The 16,315-nt window shown below is 42.1% G+C and overlaps 2 protein-coding genes across 2 annotated transcripts; both read right to left on the bottom strand.

Annotated features, from left to right (window-relative positions):
* Positions 1-575: 575 nt before the first annotated feature.
* Positions 576-4,630, bottom strand: LOC136749150 (pepsin A-like). Its single transcript, XM_066703139.1, has 9 exons — positions 4,520-4,630; positions 3,747-3,900; positions 3,299-3,416; positions 2,921-3,039; positions 2,493-2,689; positions 2,048-2,164; positions 1,804-1,927; positions 1,422-1,520; positions 576-1,022 (listed from the first exon to the last, which is right to left on the bottom strand). The coding sequence occupies exons 1-9, from the start codon at positions 4,573-4,575 to the stop codon at positions 888-890; spliced, it is 1,119 nt and encodes a 372-aa protein (XP_066559236.1). The 5' UTR covers positions 4,576-4,630; the 3' UTR covers positions 576-887.
* A 6,336-nt stretch (positions 4,631-10,966) lies between these two features.
* LOC136749149 (pepsin A) lies at positions 10,967-14,482 on the bottom strand. Its single transcript, XM_066703138.1, has 9 exons — positions 14,348-14,482; positions 13,729-13,882; positions 13,505-13,622; positions 13,136-13,254; positions 12,743-12,942; positions 12,478-12,597; positions 12,137-12,281; positions 11,726-11,824; positions 10,967-11,400 (listed from the first exon to the last, which is right to left on the bottom strand). Exons 1-9 carry the CDS (start codon positions 14,476-14,478, stop codon positions 11,266-11,268), a joined length of 1,221 nt encoding a protein of 406 aa, XP_066559235.1. The 5' UTR covers positions 14,479-14,482; the 3' UTR covers positions 10,967-11,265.
* Positions 14,483-16,315: the final 1,833 nt, after the last annotated feature.

Raw genomic sequence — 16,315 nt, 5'->3', positions numbered from 1 at the left:
AGGAACAGGCAGAGCTGACAAGACTTTGCCCCAATTGAGGGCAGTGAGGGGTTTAAGAAGGGGATTAAGAACTGGGAAGGCAGGTGCAGGGCCAATGGAAACAGAGGTATGTAACAAGCGTGCACAACGGTGAGAAGAATGTTAATGGAGTGATTGACAGGAGCTGGCAGAAGTGACAGGGAAAGACAGGGTGATGGTGGCCTCTAGCGGTGAGAGAGGGTGAGTACGTGGGAACCGTGACAATAGCACTCTGATCAGGGTAGACATTTTCACGTGGAGTTTTATTGTGCACCATCTGGCCACCAGATGTCACTGTGGTGTGATGTTTTGAACGTTTTGAATCGTTTCAGTTGTTTCAATCCCCCAAAGCCCTATTCATGCCATCACTAATAAAAACTATAAACACAATAGTTCACTAGTTAATGAAGGAGAAAGTTTGAAAAGATTACATTTATTTTGGAAATGGCTCGTGAGTGTCTTGGGTGTTTTCATCACAGCAGAAGACAGAACTGGATTCTGCCTCATGCATAGAAATGAATACAGGTCACACACAAGGGGCAATGAAAAAGACAAACTTGCTTTGTTATGCTCTTGAATAAGTTTATTATTTGCAGTCACATGATCACACACATGATATATATTTTTAGTACATTTTCTTTTACTTTTTTTAGTTTTTTACATCATATACACATTAACAATGACAGGTTGTTGCTGTTTTCTCTTCTTCTGTATCCCATTATGGCAGGATGCTCCTCAACACAGTCCACCACAGTACCAACATGTCCTCAAAAGAGAGAACAAGCCCAGAGACCTGGTGGTCGTTGGTGGGGGTGCTGTGAAGCAGCCGTGCTGCGCCGGTGGAATTCAGAGAGAGAGAGAGGGCCGGCTCAGACGGCCTGGGCCAGTCCCACCATGTTGTTGCTCCTGTCAAAGACGGAGTAGTACTCCCTGATGAAGACATCTCCCAGGATCCAGAGCTGACTGCCGCCATTGCCGAAGCCAGTGGAGCAGCCGCTGCTTCTCTGAAGGGCCAGAAAGGAAGAAAACTTTGTGAAACACTGTTGAAAGGGAACAGCTTCCCAGTCACATTGATGTAAATATATTTCTACGTTATTTGGTGCCCATCCTTCATACCTCCCCCTAAATGTTGCCCCTGCTCCTGGTCTTTCTAACATAAACCACTTTGGCTGTTAACCTTTAATCTGCCTCCTTAATCAAGCACTGGAGACATGCGTAAGGTGGCATCTTTTGCTTTGTTTTTGTTTGTTTAATTTGTCTTTTTGGAGGAATCAACACGTTTATGTGCACAAGCACAAACTCTGTGTCCTGTGCCTGGATTGTTCTGCTTTAACAAACTTTTGGAACAAACAAGGCCCCATTTTATAACTTGATATTATGTTCAGACCCCATGAACCACTCACCTGGAATACGTAGGCAGAGGAGGGCAGGGGGAAGTCAATCCCGTTGATGGTGAAAACCACACTGGGCATGTTTCCAATATTGTTGCAGTTCACCTGGGCCTGGGAGAAGAAAGACACAGCAGCATTGAAATGAGCATCAGCACTGAGATCAGCTTTGAAATGCTGAGCATAACTGCAACTGAACCTGTTACCGCATTGTTAACTGGAAAGTTTTGAAATGCAGACCCCATCTTAAGGAATACAAATATCGTGTTGTTTTTGTTTGTTTTTAGGGCGGATAAACTTGGGTGGACTTACATCTCCAGGTAACAATACCAGCTACATTTGAATGTCTTTAAATGTCCTGTGTGTGTTTTTATGGTGAATGAACTTGTGTACTCACTCCTCCCACCCAAGCATTGATGTTGCTGATGTCACTATTTGGCCCAACAACCAGAGAGGTACCGCTGTCCACGATAGCCTGGCAGCCGCCAGAGCAGGCCACAAGGTTCCCATTGATGGTGACCCTGGGAAACAGAGCAAACAGACACAGAGAGACACAGAGTTGAGGAATTGCATCAAACCCTGTAGGCAGCTTCAATCTGAGAGTTCTCAGAGTGTTCCACCCAGGCAGGGGCTGCACTTACTTGTCCATGGAAATCTGCCAGTAGGTCTCGGAGGACAGGGGGATCCAGTTGATCTGGCCGCTGTAGTAAGAGGGGTCGATACCGCCGAGGGTCAGGACGCTGCCGGCCTGGCCATTACTAGAGAGAGAGAGAGAGAGAATCAAATCCTCAGCGATCTGTATTCTAACTCCACAAGATTTACAGATTCTACTCCCTTATTCTAGATTATTGGATGACAACAGCTGTCCTGGTTGGTGGTTCCTCTTGCATCACTGGAACTGATTCAAGTACTGGCACATTATAGGACCCAGTCTGGCTTTGGTACCTTCTGCATGTGAATGACATTACAACATTGCAAAATAAGCACTGAAATGTCCCTTTGACAATAACTCTTTTCTACTGGAGCAAGCTGATCGGGAGACCTTCGGCAATCACCAGTGTGCCTTGTGGTAGGATTTTAACTGACCCGCTCAGGTAGATGGAGAAGAGGTCCTGGGAGACCAGGCCCTGGTTCATCATGTTGTCGAAGACAGGAGTAGCCCCAGAGGAAGCGATGGAGGGGAAGGCCAGACCCAGGATGCCGTCAGCCTCCATGTAATACATGAAATTGGCCTCACTCTCACTCAGACCAAAAATCTGGTTGGTGTCCACGATGCCAGCAACCTTGTGGAGGAAAGAGTTTGAGTCAATAGCCACCAAAGTTAGGTCTTTATGACAAAGGAGATAGAAGAGCGGTGTCTGTAGGTACAGTAGGGTCAACAACACAGAAACCTTTGTCTCACACATAATCACGCCCCCTCTGTGTCATTGTGCCAACTGTTTATAAAGTCTTGAAATTGCCATTGAACTCACTGAGTGCTGTGAGGAAAAACATCAGTTCACACACTGACTCACAGTGACGGTGTCGTATGCCAGAATGCCAGTCATGCTGCCAGTGCCGTACTGGATGGAGAGGGTCTGGGAAGTGGAACGGTAGGTGGAGGACTGGCTAGGGTTGAATCTCTGGTGGTTGCCTAGAAACAAAAGTATTTAACTGTCAAAGACTCAGTGACAGCTGACCCGCTGGGCTGGACTCAATGAGCTTTCTGCTGCACTGAGAAATAGAAACCTGCAGTGATAAATCATTAAAAAAATACTAAAAAGAACTCTGCATTCTTCAGTCACAGAAGTGTCTTTTGGCATCGATAAATGCCTCTGCTTTTCACACAGCCAAAAGACACCAATGGGAGATATCCTCCAGTCCATGCAAGTGCTGGGGGAATGTGCACTCACCGCAGGCAGCACTGTTACAGTAGACGGAGGGCACCCACAGGTTGGAGGAGCCAGTGTCGAAGACGACCTTGAAGGACTGTGGGGGGGTTCCGATGGAGATGACTCCAAAGTATGCCAGCTGTGTTGAGAAGTACCATCCGGGGAAATGTGTGAGTAGTCTGTATCAATGTGGTCAACTCTACCAATTTGTACCAAATTCCACTTCATGGTCCTTTGATTACGTACAGATACAAACAAAATGGCCAAACAGCCATTAGACATTTGCTTGTCAAATAGAATCACCATTACTTCTTAAAATATATATGTTTAAGGCAAATTACAACACTATATATATTGAAAACACTTTATCACAAGAAACAGTTTTAGATTCACAAATTGATTCTGAATTGTCAATGGATACTTTCAATGCATTGTAAGAAAATCGCCAAGGGGGGAAAGTCTTTCTTACGTCAGCATCATTGGTCATGGGCTCATTGGTCACAGCGGCAATCATGGGATCAAACTTGATGGTGGGGTTGTAGGGGTATTTCTTACTGTACTCCTCCCACAGGCCCTGCTCCTCTAGATTCTCCCTGGCAGTCTTGCCCCTTATCAGGGGAATCCTAAGAGCCAGAGAACTCAACAATTAGACACAGCAACGAGAATCTCTGTTCCGAGTCTTTGAGCCCAGACAACGTGTACACAGAAGGGCTACCCTGTGCACGGCCTGTCACAGGCAGGGGGGGACAGGTAGGGTTGGAAGCAGAGATCAGCCAGGTGAACCATTCATTTATGGCCCCATGCTGGCAAGAAGCTGCCTCATTTACACAGTTCCATTCACACAAGGTGAGATTTTATTAGTTATACATGAGCACAACCATCTAACCTACTTAACATAAGCTCCTAGACATTAGTTACTCTGGAGAAGATGAAATTAAGCTAAAGTGCCTCTACTTTGGTGAAGTTCATGATGGCAGCCAACTGGGTTGACAATTTGCCGGTGGAATGTGTGCTTGCCTGTGGCATTGTTCAATCCTTTAAACATAAAATCCCCCACACTGCAAATCAAGAACCGAAGAGGCATGTTTTTATAAAGATTTGCCAACACCAGTCCTCACTGCACAAGACTCAGAGAATTAAAATGTTGCACCTGAAGAGTTATAAAGCACAATGATCTGATGCATAATGCACAGTTGAAAGTAATCTTAAAAAAATACAAATGTATACAACTCAAGAACTTACTTGTGAAGGCACTCGGAGAGAGCCACCATGGCACACAGGACAATAACCCACTTCATCGCTGCTCTGTTGCTCACAGTCGTCTGGACGGAAGATGAGAATACCTGGCTGTGGGGAGGAGGGCCCCTTTATACAGGTGGACCACAATGGGGCTCCTCAGTCCTTTATCATGGTGATAAGAAAACCCAACAAGCCTTCAGACAAGAAGGCGATAAGCAACAGATTGAGATGGGTGCCCTTCCACAGGCCGTCAATGTGAAAAGCGCACAAAAATAATGTTGCGGACAAACAGTGCTTCTCACCTGAGCCCCAGTGCTACGTAACATTTAGTAACGTCCCCAAAGACATTAAGATGAGCACGATAAGGGAAGGGTCTGAGCGCTAAAGTGCTGCGATTTTTACTAAACATGTCTAAATGACTAAAGTAGTATTTTACATCCATTAACAAGACATTCAATTCAGCTACTAACAGCAGCTGATATCCTGCAATATTCCTTTTGTAAATGTTTTTTTTATAATATTTTACACAAGAACACTGTGATTACTGTGACATTATTATTATTATTATTATTATTATTATTGTTATTATTATTATTATTATTATTATTATTATTATTATTATTATAAAATAGCAGATGCCCTAACACAAAATTATTTCAAATAAACTCAGTTTCACAGTTTGTGAATTTCATATACACTGTATAATGTTTTACTGGCTATTTTAAATGTTTTCCAAAAATGAACAACAAATTGACCTGATTATTGAACAGATTATAAATCTAAATGTACAATTTCATATAAAGAACTAAATGTACTGTTTGAAAAGTGGAACTGTTCTAAAAGAATAGAGAAAATGTGTAAAAGAAAGGCTTATTTTTCATTTTTCCATTACACATTCATACATTCAGTTTTGTTTTTTCTCTTCAATTAAACCACTGATAGTGAAACATATAATAGCTATCCAACATTAATCTTTATTTCAGGTAATGACTTTCAAATCAAGATCAGTTCAGTATTCCGGGTTATTGGGTTATCTTTGTCAAACATATGTAATGGCAGGTAATGTAGATTTAATATGATAACATGAACCAGTCGTTCAGTCAATCATATTTCCAATCAGGTGCGCCAGAAACAGAGCCCTCCTGGGGCTTACCTGACAAAAACAGAAAAATTACTAAAAAATCAGCTCTCTTTGTCAAAGTTCTGTCTGAGATGGGACTCAGTGATCATACATGAACAATATCCCAGTCCCTACAAGAAGCTGGCTTGTGTGCCAAGAAAGCGGCCATTACTGAAAAAGACCCATCTTACATTACATATGGGGCTGACAAAAAATATATATAAATTACGCTACAGACATATGGTGGAAGGTTTTATGGTAAGAAATGTTAACTCTTGGTCTAAATTCAAAGCATTGCATCTGGCACAAGCCCAACCCGGCACGTCACCCATTCAACATCATCCCAACGGCATGGTGGTGGCAGCATCAGGTTATGCTTCTCATCAGCAGGGACTAACAAGCTTGTCAGGACTGAGGGGAAATAGATTGTTGAAAAAAAGGTGAATCCTAGAGGAAACTCAATCAATCAATCAATCAATCAATACTTCGAAATTCACATTCCAGCAGGGCAATAACAATTAGTGCAAGGCCAAAGCAAAAGGCACACTGGAGTGGATTAAAATGAAGAAAATGAATATGCTTGAGTGGCCCATTCAAAGTCTAAAGTGGAATCCAATAGAAAATGTATAAGTAGTCCACCATGGATCGCCAACAAAACTTGTCAGAACTGGAGATATTTTGTGAGGAAGAATGGGCAGGAAATGCACCATCCACTGTGCAAAGCTAGTAGAAACCTGTCCAAAAAGACTCACAGCAGAAATCGCTGCCAAATGTGCTTCTTCCAAGTCCAAGTCTTAGGGGGCTGAATACTTATGCAATCAGTACATTTCAATGTATATATTTTATTTGCAGGTTTTGATGACATTCAACCTCCTGAACATATTAACATATTAGTTTGATCATTAGAGTCTTGAAAATAAATAAAAAAGGTTCATTAAATTGGTTTATGTGAAATTGTGTAACAAACGTCGCAAAGCATGGTGGTGGAAGTAACATGTTATGGGAATGTTTTTCATCAGGACAGACTGGGCCGCTTGTCAGCATAGATGTGGAAATGAATGGAGCACAATATAGAAAAGTCCTTTAGGAAAACTTGCTATCCTCTGCAAGAAAGCTGCAACTGTTAAAGGATTGTCAAATATTACCAAATCTATCTATACAAAGTTGGTAGAGACCTATCCCAACATTACAGCTGTAATTGCTGCTAAATGGCCTTCCACCAAGTATTAACTCAGGGGTGTGGAAACTTATAAAATTATGCTATTTCAGTTTTGTTCTTTTAATATTTATGTTTTCAAAATATGTTTTTCCCTTAACAGTGTGGAGTATGGTGTGTAGATAAGTGGAAAAAATCCTAATTTAAATGCATGAAGGTACGGACACAACAAAATATGAATGGGGGTAAACTTTCCTTATCCGAACAATCGATTTATGAAAATTTGATACAGCGAAGACGTTTAATTTACTACCTTACTAACTATTCCACATCCAAAAAAAAAACACTTTAACAAAGAAAAACCAACAACATTATATCATTCTCATTTTCTACTCATTTTCTACTGAGGGAAAGACTCACGGCCAGCAAGATCGGTTTCACCCCCTCCCTCCTCCAACTCGCCCCAACAACACAAGCCTCTCTCTTCATTTCGTTTCTGTAAGTATTCATAGAGTTGGTTGATGGTTTTATTTATAGTAAACAGAGGATGTCCTTGCTGTTGTCACTTGAATTGAATGACCAAAATCAAGAATAGTAAGGGAATGCTCTATTTGCTGTATCAGGACAGGTACCGGGAGATGGGAGATGGCAGATGGGGGTAGGATCCAATTGCGGTCGCAGAGTGAAAGTCTGGAAATAGACTGTGGAACAGGAGTTTAGCGGGCAGAGCAAAGAGGGCTAGGCAAAATGTGTAGTCGGGGTCAAAGAAGGAAGGTCTATCAATCAGGCAAAACAGTCAAACTAGGAAGATCTGGAGATGTAGGACAAAGAGAAGGTTGAAACACAGGAAAATAGAGTACAGTAGGAAAGTCTGCTCAGTAATGCTGCGGTGAGGTCAAACAAGACTTCGCATCCTGTGAACAGAACAAAGGAGTATATATACAAGGATTGATTAGTGCAGGAAACAGGAGAGAGGTGGGAAGTGTAAACAGGGGAATCAGGGGTGATGACTGAATGGCACACCATATGCATGGCAATTTGCTAAGAAACTTCACTTTATATCCTCATTAAAACTCAGTAAATACAGGTGCAATTAATGAGAGTTAAGCTCTCTGTGTATCTGTGGTTTACTGAGGATTACAGCTGGGACGGGGATTCAGGTGCAGACACAGGATCCTTGAAAGGAGATTCTAGGTAACAAGAGGCAGGCTTAGGTCAAAACAAGAGTAGGCAGGATACATCAAAGACTAAGACTTGGTAATGCAGCTAAATGGCAGACAATACTTCACAAGGAGGGAATGGAACGAAGGACTATATATACTGTGGTGGGTAAACTAGGGCAATAAGGAACAAGTGGAGATTATTAATCAATTAAGACAGTGAATGATAAGGAGCGGAGATCTGGACATGGCTTCTGAAGGGCAAGGGAGACATCTGGTGACAGAACTCGGAAGTGTATATGAGGTGAATGTCAAAAGTGATTTGTCACAAAAGCTGACATTATTGTGTTCTGTATATATATATATATATATATATATATATATATATATATATATATATATACACTCACCTAAAGGATTATTAGGAACACCTGTTCAATGTCTCATTAATGCAATTATCTAACCAACCAATCACATGGCAGTTGCTTCAATGCATTTAGGGGTGTGGTCCTGGTCAAGACAATCTCCTGAGCTCCAAACTGAATGTCTGAATGGGAAAGAAAGGTGATTTAAGCAATTTTGAGCGTGGCATGGTTGTTGGTGCCAGACGGGCCGGTCTGAGTATTTCACAATCTGCTCAGTTACTGGGATTTTCACGCACAACCATTTCTAGGGTTTACAAAGAATGGTGTGAAAAGGGAAAAACATTGTAAGAGAATTTGGAAATGCTTGGTTTTCCAGTCAATCTAAATAAATAGTTGAACTGAAAACTCATAGGTCAATTGGTTTCTCTTTTAAGATTCTTTTTAGAGGGAAGATGCGGTCAAGTCACAGATGTGCAATAATCATTTATTTTGACAAAAATAGGAAACTAATATCATTCAATTATATTACTGAAAATAAGTAATATTAAGCTTCTGCTGGATTACAGTAAGAAACAGATAATACCCATTTTCTTCTTTCTCCTCACAGTACAGCTTATAGGCCAGTCTGGTCAGGCAGGAAGCAGTGTGTCTCTCTCTGTCTCTCCTCTCCAGCTCTGTCTTGTGTCTCGTTGCAGGATGAAGAAGTTAAGAGAACTCAAATTCTCTTTGTTTTCCCTTTTATAAGGTTTCCTTCCAACCAATAGCATTTTGCCACCACCATGACTTGGGTGCCTTATGCTAAAGTAATTTAGAAGTGGGGGTCATTTCGAATTTGGCTAGGAGCCAATCAGAGGACAGGTCCCTTTTTGGTCTCTGGTCATAAAGATAGGGTTACCAGGGCTACCAGGGGCTACCAGGGAACTTAGATAAAAGGGAGGAGGTCTGTTTCCTCTACCAAACCAGATGGTATAGAATTTCCCATAGAAAAATATATTCTAACAAATAATATCTTACAACATCCAGTATGCGGCAGTCCTGTGGGCGAAAATCCCTTGTTGATGCTAGAGGTCAGAGGACAATGGGCCGACTGATTCAAGCTGATAGAAGAGCAACTTTGACTGAAAATAACCACTTGTTACAACCGAGGTATGCAGCAAAGCATTTGTGAAGCCACAACACGTACAACCTTGAGGCGGATGGGCTACAACAGCAGAAGACCCCACCGGGTACCACTCATCTCCACTACAAATAGGAAAAAGAGGCTACAATTTGCACAAGCTCACCAAAATTGGACAGTTGAAGACTGGAAAAATGTTGCCTGGTCTGATGAGTCTCGATTTCTGTTGAGACATTCAGATGGTAGAGTCAGAATTTGGCGTAAACAGAATGAGAACATGGATCCATCATGCCTTGTTACCACTGTGCAGGCTGGTGGTGGTGGTGTAATGGTGTGGGGGATGTTTTCTTGGCACACTTTAGGCCCCTTAGTGCCAATTGGGCATCGTTTAAATGCCAAGGCCTACCTGAGCATTGTTTCTGACCATGTCCATCCCTTTATGACCACCATGTACCCATCCTCTGATGGCTACTTCCAGCAGGATAATGCACCATGTCACAAAGGTCGAATCATTTCAAATTGGTTTCTTGAACATGACAATGAGTTCACTGTACTAAACTGGCCCCCACAGTCACCAGATCTCAACCCAATAGAGCATCTTTGGGATGTGGTGGAACGGGAGCTTCGTGCCCTAGATGTGCATCCCACAAATCTCCATCAACTGCAAGATGCTATCCTATCAATATGGGCCAACATTTCTAAAGAATGCTTTCAGCACCTTGTTGAATCAATGCCACGTAGAATTAAGGCAGTTCTGAAGGCGAAAGGGCGTCAAACACAGTATTAGTATGGTGTTCCTAATAATCCTTTAGGTGAGTGTATATATACTAATACAGAAGACAATAATGTCAGCTTTTGTGACAAATCACTTTGGAAATTAGCCTACAGGACCTACACTTGTATCTCTATATAGTGTACTTCCCTGTAAATGTTTACAGTCAATAGTGTCATCATATGTATTCATTTTTAATGTTTTTTTCATTAAATGCATAACATTCAAAACAATCATAATTCCACGAGCTGCATGATTTCCGGGTTTGCACTTGAACAGAACAGAGAGCAGCGAACACAGACCTGTGTGAGCATGTGGGTTTGTGTGTAAAAGTTCAGAGGTCGAAGGTAAGAGGTCGGTAGAGCATGATCATGTATTTGCAATAGCGTTTGACATTTGCATTTACATGTTTTCCCGTAAAATGGAGTAAGAGCTAAGACATGTATTTTCAACAAGGGGAGCCATTTTTCTCTTTTCACAATTGCATTATCATTTGAATAAAGTCCACCATAAAGTGGGAGAAGTCTTTGAAAATGCAATTCCTATTGGCAAAATGTACAAAATAAAGAAAATGATTTGTTTTGTATCTAATGGATGCAAATTGTGGCACCTATGGCTGAAATATTATGATTATATTACAAAAATATTTGTATTATTAATTTCAGTTTTTCCAACTGGTAGGCTTGAATTTTATTTAATTTTTTTCATTTTGAGTTGGAATCAAAATCACATCCATAAGAGTCAGAGAAACACAAACACATTTTTGAATGCTTAACAGTTTATTTCAAACAGTCTATGCAAAAGGGATCCAAAATGAATACTTTTTGGCCAGCAGGGTTTTCACAGCACTAGTTTGGAACCACAACACACCCTCACTGCCTGCCTCTCTCTCTCTCTCTCTCTCTCTTGCTCTGGTTCTGATACATACAGATAAATTTCTCCGCACAGCACAAATTTATTTACAGGGGAATTATGTGGGAACCCAAGTGTTTTCATGAAGGATGAGAAAGTGATTGGGATTCTGGGACAGCTGATCTCTGACCCCAGAAGAAGGGCACTTTAAATAGCCTTGGCCAGACCCACTCTGTTGTTTGTCCTGTCGTAGATGGAGTACCACTCCCTGAGGAAGACATCACCCAGGATCCACAGCTGGTCGTTGCCCATACCGAAGCCAGTGTTGCAGCCAGAGCTCCTCTGTAGAGGAAACAAAGCACACAGGATTGAGAGGGTGTCCAGCCAGCTTCATCAGTCCACCACCACCCTTCCACCCACCCCCAACTGCTGATTAAGAATATAAGCATAATTTCAGCATAAAATCAAATACAAAATAATTTATGTGCAACCCTGTCCAATGACTATGAATGAGTCTCTTCCCTCTTAGTTGGACTCAGTTGCATATGAATTAATCGGCCGATGGGTATTGCCATATTCATGCATTTGGTGAAGCATGGAGGTTACTTTATTTAAATCAGTTGCAAAATTGGTGTTTTGTAAGTCAGATTTTTAAATGTTTCCATACCTGGAATACATAGGCAGATGGAGGGAGAGCAAAGTTGTATCCATTGAGTGTGAAGGTAACATCAGGCATGCTCCCAAGACTATTGCAGTTCACATCAATCTGAAACAATCGGACACAAAACATTGAAGAGATTGTGGATCACGCAGACATTTCATATTTAATCTCACCCATCATTGTCTGAACAGCCACTTTTCTAAGATAAATAATGATCATAGTCAGTACAAGCCATTAAAAACATATAGGAGGGAATTAAATGTACACTTCCTGTATTGTAATATTCAATCCACTGATAATGGGTTTACTCATGTATAATATCAAATGGTGCATTTACCTTACATTTGTGGACTCTATTTCAATCAAAATAGTTTTGGCCACAAAAAAAAAAATATGTGTAGGAGAGTTTTTTATCACCTGTCCGTAGTTGCCCTGAGTGCCTCCCAGCAGATTGTTAATGTGTGTGATTTCGGTGCTGGGTCCAACAACCAGGGAAGTGCCAGTGTCCACAATTGCCCGGCAACCGCTTGCACACGCCACCACTTGGCCATTAATGGAGACCCTGTCGTGTAAGCGAGAATAATTCAGTGCTTAGTAATTACAGTGCGAACACAAGCGGCCTGCCTCACTAAGACCAACTCTGGGGACGTGAATGCATACTTCTTTCGTTTGTTCTGAACCATGATGTGAATAGCAGCAGCTTATTCCAAGCAAACGGAAGGTATGAAGAGAAGGGAACTTTTAAAATGCTAACTTACGACCACATGGTGACTTCCCAGTAGGTCTGCGATGTGACTGGTACCCAGTAGATCTCGCCAGTGAAGTAAGATGAATCAAACCCACCGAAGGTCAAGACACTGCCAGTGTGGCTACTTGGGCTGGAGGATGAAGAACAGAAAACAAGTCACAGCTGGATTTAAAATATGCCACAGTTGGATTTCACACACATATTGCCTCAGATGTTCTTGTGTGAAGGGAGAGCTGTACAGAGCATGAGATGTAAGATGTCTCCGGCTGATGTACCGGCTGAGGTAGAAGGAGAAGACATCCTGAGACACCAGGTCTTCGGCCATCATGTTGTCAAAGACAGGGGTGGCACCGGATGCAGAGATGCTGGGGTAGGAGAGGCCCAGGATCCCATCAGACTCAGAGTAGTACAGGAAGAGACCGGGCTCTGTCTCGCTCAGACCGAAGATCTGATTGGTGTCAATGATACCTGCCACCTTGGGAGGAAAGACACCATTGCATCTCACATAGAATCTTTCAAACAAAAAAACAGAGAAGATAATTTTCTTTTTTGTTAGAACATGAATAAATGTATTGCTTTTATTAATTGAAATATGTATGCAATATTTTGCTTGGAATGTTTTTTTTCTTTTCTAACTTTATATATTGAACCAGAGCCTTTTCACTCACAGTGACAGTGTCATATCCCAGAATGCCAGTCATGCTGCCAGTGCCATACTGGATGGACACGGTGCGAGAGGTGGAGCGAAAGGTGGAAGACAGACTGGGGTTGAATTTATTGTGATTGGCTGGAAAGAAACACCAAAACCTTCACATCAGTCTGTGATCAGAACTCTGGATTCTAATAATGATCAAATCTGGAGAAACCTGTTACTTCTCTCCTCAGTTGGTATCCCATATCATCTTTACAATTTAGTTCATGAACTTTACTCCATAATAATACTGTTAAATAAATATCGATAGAGATAATAAAATATACTTCTGAGGATGCTTATGGTGAAAGAAGATGGCAGTAAAAACATATGATGAATAACTTACAGCAGGCATAGCTCTTGCAGTAGACGGAGGGCACCCACAGGTTGGCAGACCCTGTGTCAAAGACCACCTTGAACGACTGCGGGGGGGTTCCGATGGAGATGATTCCATAGTAGGACACCTGTGTGATGAAGAGAAGTTTAAGAAATGTTATGTGAATAAGATGGCATAAGGTTTAGGCTTCCTGCAGCCTTTCAGCGCTCAAAGCCAATGAGAGAGGATCTTACATCCATGTAGTTGACGAGGGGCTCGTTGGTCTGGGTGGCGAAGTTGGGATTAAACTTGCCACTGGGGTTGTAGGGGTTGTTCTTCAGGAATTCCTCCAGCATTCCCTTCTCCTGCAGAATCTCCCTAACAGATTTCCCCTTCATTAGGGGAATCCTGTGAGAGAAGAGGGAGGTGGGGATGAGCATTTTTATCTGTGCACATTACCTCAGTACTCAGGTCCCTGCACTGGCTACCAACGAATTTCCAGATGCCTTTTTTAAAACTCATCATAAGTCAACATGTCAATGACCTACAAAGCCATCTGTTTGACCTCTTACAGAAGTTACTTATTCTATACTCTAAACTGTAGACTGGTGCCAATCTTCATCAGGCAGATTCCTGTTATTTCTGCATTGGCAAGGAAGACACTAAGAAAATCAAACAAGATAAAAAACAGTTTACTACCTATCCAAGGCACAACTTAATCTGACCGTGATTCGTTTTTTTTTTTAAATGGCATAAAATAAATACCCGACAGAGGTCCCAACATAATTTGTTTTGTTTCTAAAGTGCATCCATTTCCCCACTTGTCCTGCTTAAGCAAGAATACGCTCTGTGTCTGTATGGTCCAGTACTTACTTATGCAGGCACTCGGAAAGAGCGACCAATGCCAAGAGAACCACAGCGCACTTCATCTTGTCCGTCCCGTGTGATGTGCCAGTCCAGGGCTGTGCTTTATATAGCACATGGAGGGAAATCCATCGCTCCATCTAACCTCTATCACTCCGATAAAGAGACGTCAACTGAAACACAGAAGGGATTAAGATAAATCTTGCGACACCTGAAAGTATTCGCTTGTTTTTGCAAATGCCAACTCGATACAACAGTGCCAACAAGCTTTGATATGGAAATCTCCTGTCAGAGGGTATCCCTGTGGCACGCAGTCAAACATAGAGGAAAAATAAGTGCAGAGAAGCTTGACACACAGAGTGTTCAATCTTCAGTCAGGTAATTATTAACCTGCTTTTGAAAACATACACAGTGCAAAACCTTCAGGCAGTGGCTGCATGGCGAACCCCAAACTAAGTTATCCATCAATCTGGAACTGGATTCTAGAAATAAACTACCTCTATTTGTCTGCATGCAAAACAAGAAATTGAAGATTTCTGTATTTTTCTACAGAACAGTCACTGATACATCTTTTTTCTAAACGAATGCCATGTGCTATTGGCATTTACAATATGTATGTACAAGATGGGTGTTGTCTGGGCTGCTGTCCTTCTGTTTGTCTGTCTGAAGTATCGAATTATAAGGGTAACAATCTCAAGGACGAAGTGAATTTCAGAAGTCAGATGATAGGGGTCACAACTACAGTCCAGTACCACGTGTGAGCGTTCAATCTTCAGCGTCGTGTGGCAGTTGTCAAAGTCAAATGAATGTTAAATGAGCTGCAGTCAGTGTAGAAAGAGATTAGATGTTCTGAAGTTTTATTTATTTATGTATTTATTTATTGATGTATTCTTTACTGGAAATACCCTTCGCAGACTAGATGACTGATCTCCTTAAAGAATTTTCCACGCTGTTGCAGCATTCACACAAGCTCGGGCTTGGGCTTTGGAATCAGCCCTTTCCCCACAGCATGTGCGCTGTTCATTTGCCCTTCAGTGACAGCCTGGCAGCTTCTGCACCTCAACATCTAGTTACAAAACAGAGCCAGAGACTTTGCCACTGGGATTTCTAGGAACACTGCTGATAAATTGCCATGCTGGCAACAGGGCAATTCAGAGTAACCACCCTAAGCATCATGTATTTGGAATGTGGGAGGAGTCTGAAGCACACACAGACAGGGGGAGAACATGCAAACTCCACATAGGCCGGGTTCGGGTCCCGGGAGCTGTTAGGCAATGCATATATATATATACAGACAGGTGACAAATTAAAGGAAAAACCAACATAACGTTTCTCAGTGAGGTGTTGGCACCACTATCCGCCAGAACAACTTCAATGCTCTTGGCACAGATTCTCCGAGTCTCTGGACTCTACTGGAGGGATGAACACCATTCTTCCAAAATATATTCCCTCATTTGGGGTTTTGATGATGGTGGTGGAGTGCGCTGTATAACACATCGGTCCAAAATCACCCATAGGTGTTCAATTGGGTTGATATCAGTGACCCCTCACGCCCTGATAGAAATATTTTACCATAGGATAAAGGCGATCACTCAGAATAACTTTGTCATGATTTGCAGTGACCCTTCCCTCTAAGGGGACAAGTGGACCCAAACTAGGGTTGGCCATGCACCGGCTCCAGAGCCCGAAGCCAGCTCCAGGACCCGGAGCCGGAGCGGTGCTAGACAGTTTTTGTTAGTTGTGCTCTGGAGCCGGAGCTGGAGCTGGCATTGCTGGAGCCGGAGCTGAGGTCATGGAGCTGCTCCACTCATTCCCCCCCCCATTAAACCCAGATATTAAGTCCAGTTTTCTTGAATTAACTAAATATGTAACTTCATAGGTATTGTTGTGTGTTGGGGGTTATAAAATAAGATCAGTTCTCACTCCACCTAGTACATAATACATTATTTTTTAATTAATTGTAATTATATGACACCT

Source organism: Amia ocellicauda, chromosome 5 (genome assembly GCF_036373705.1).
Source record: "Amia ocellicauda isolate fAmiCal2 chromosome 5, fAmiCal2.hap1, whole genome shotgun sequence".
Taxonomy (NCBI): Eukaryota; Metazoa; Chordata; class Actinopteri; order Amiiformes; family Amiidae; genus Amia; species Amia ocellicauda.
Note: the sequence above shows the minus strand (reverse complement) of the source record. Positions and strands in the feature narration are given on the sequence as shown.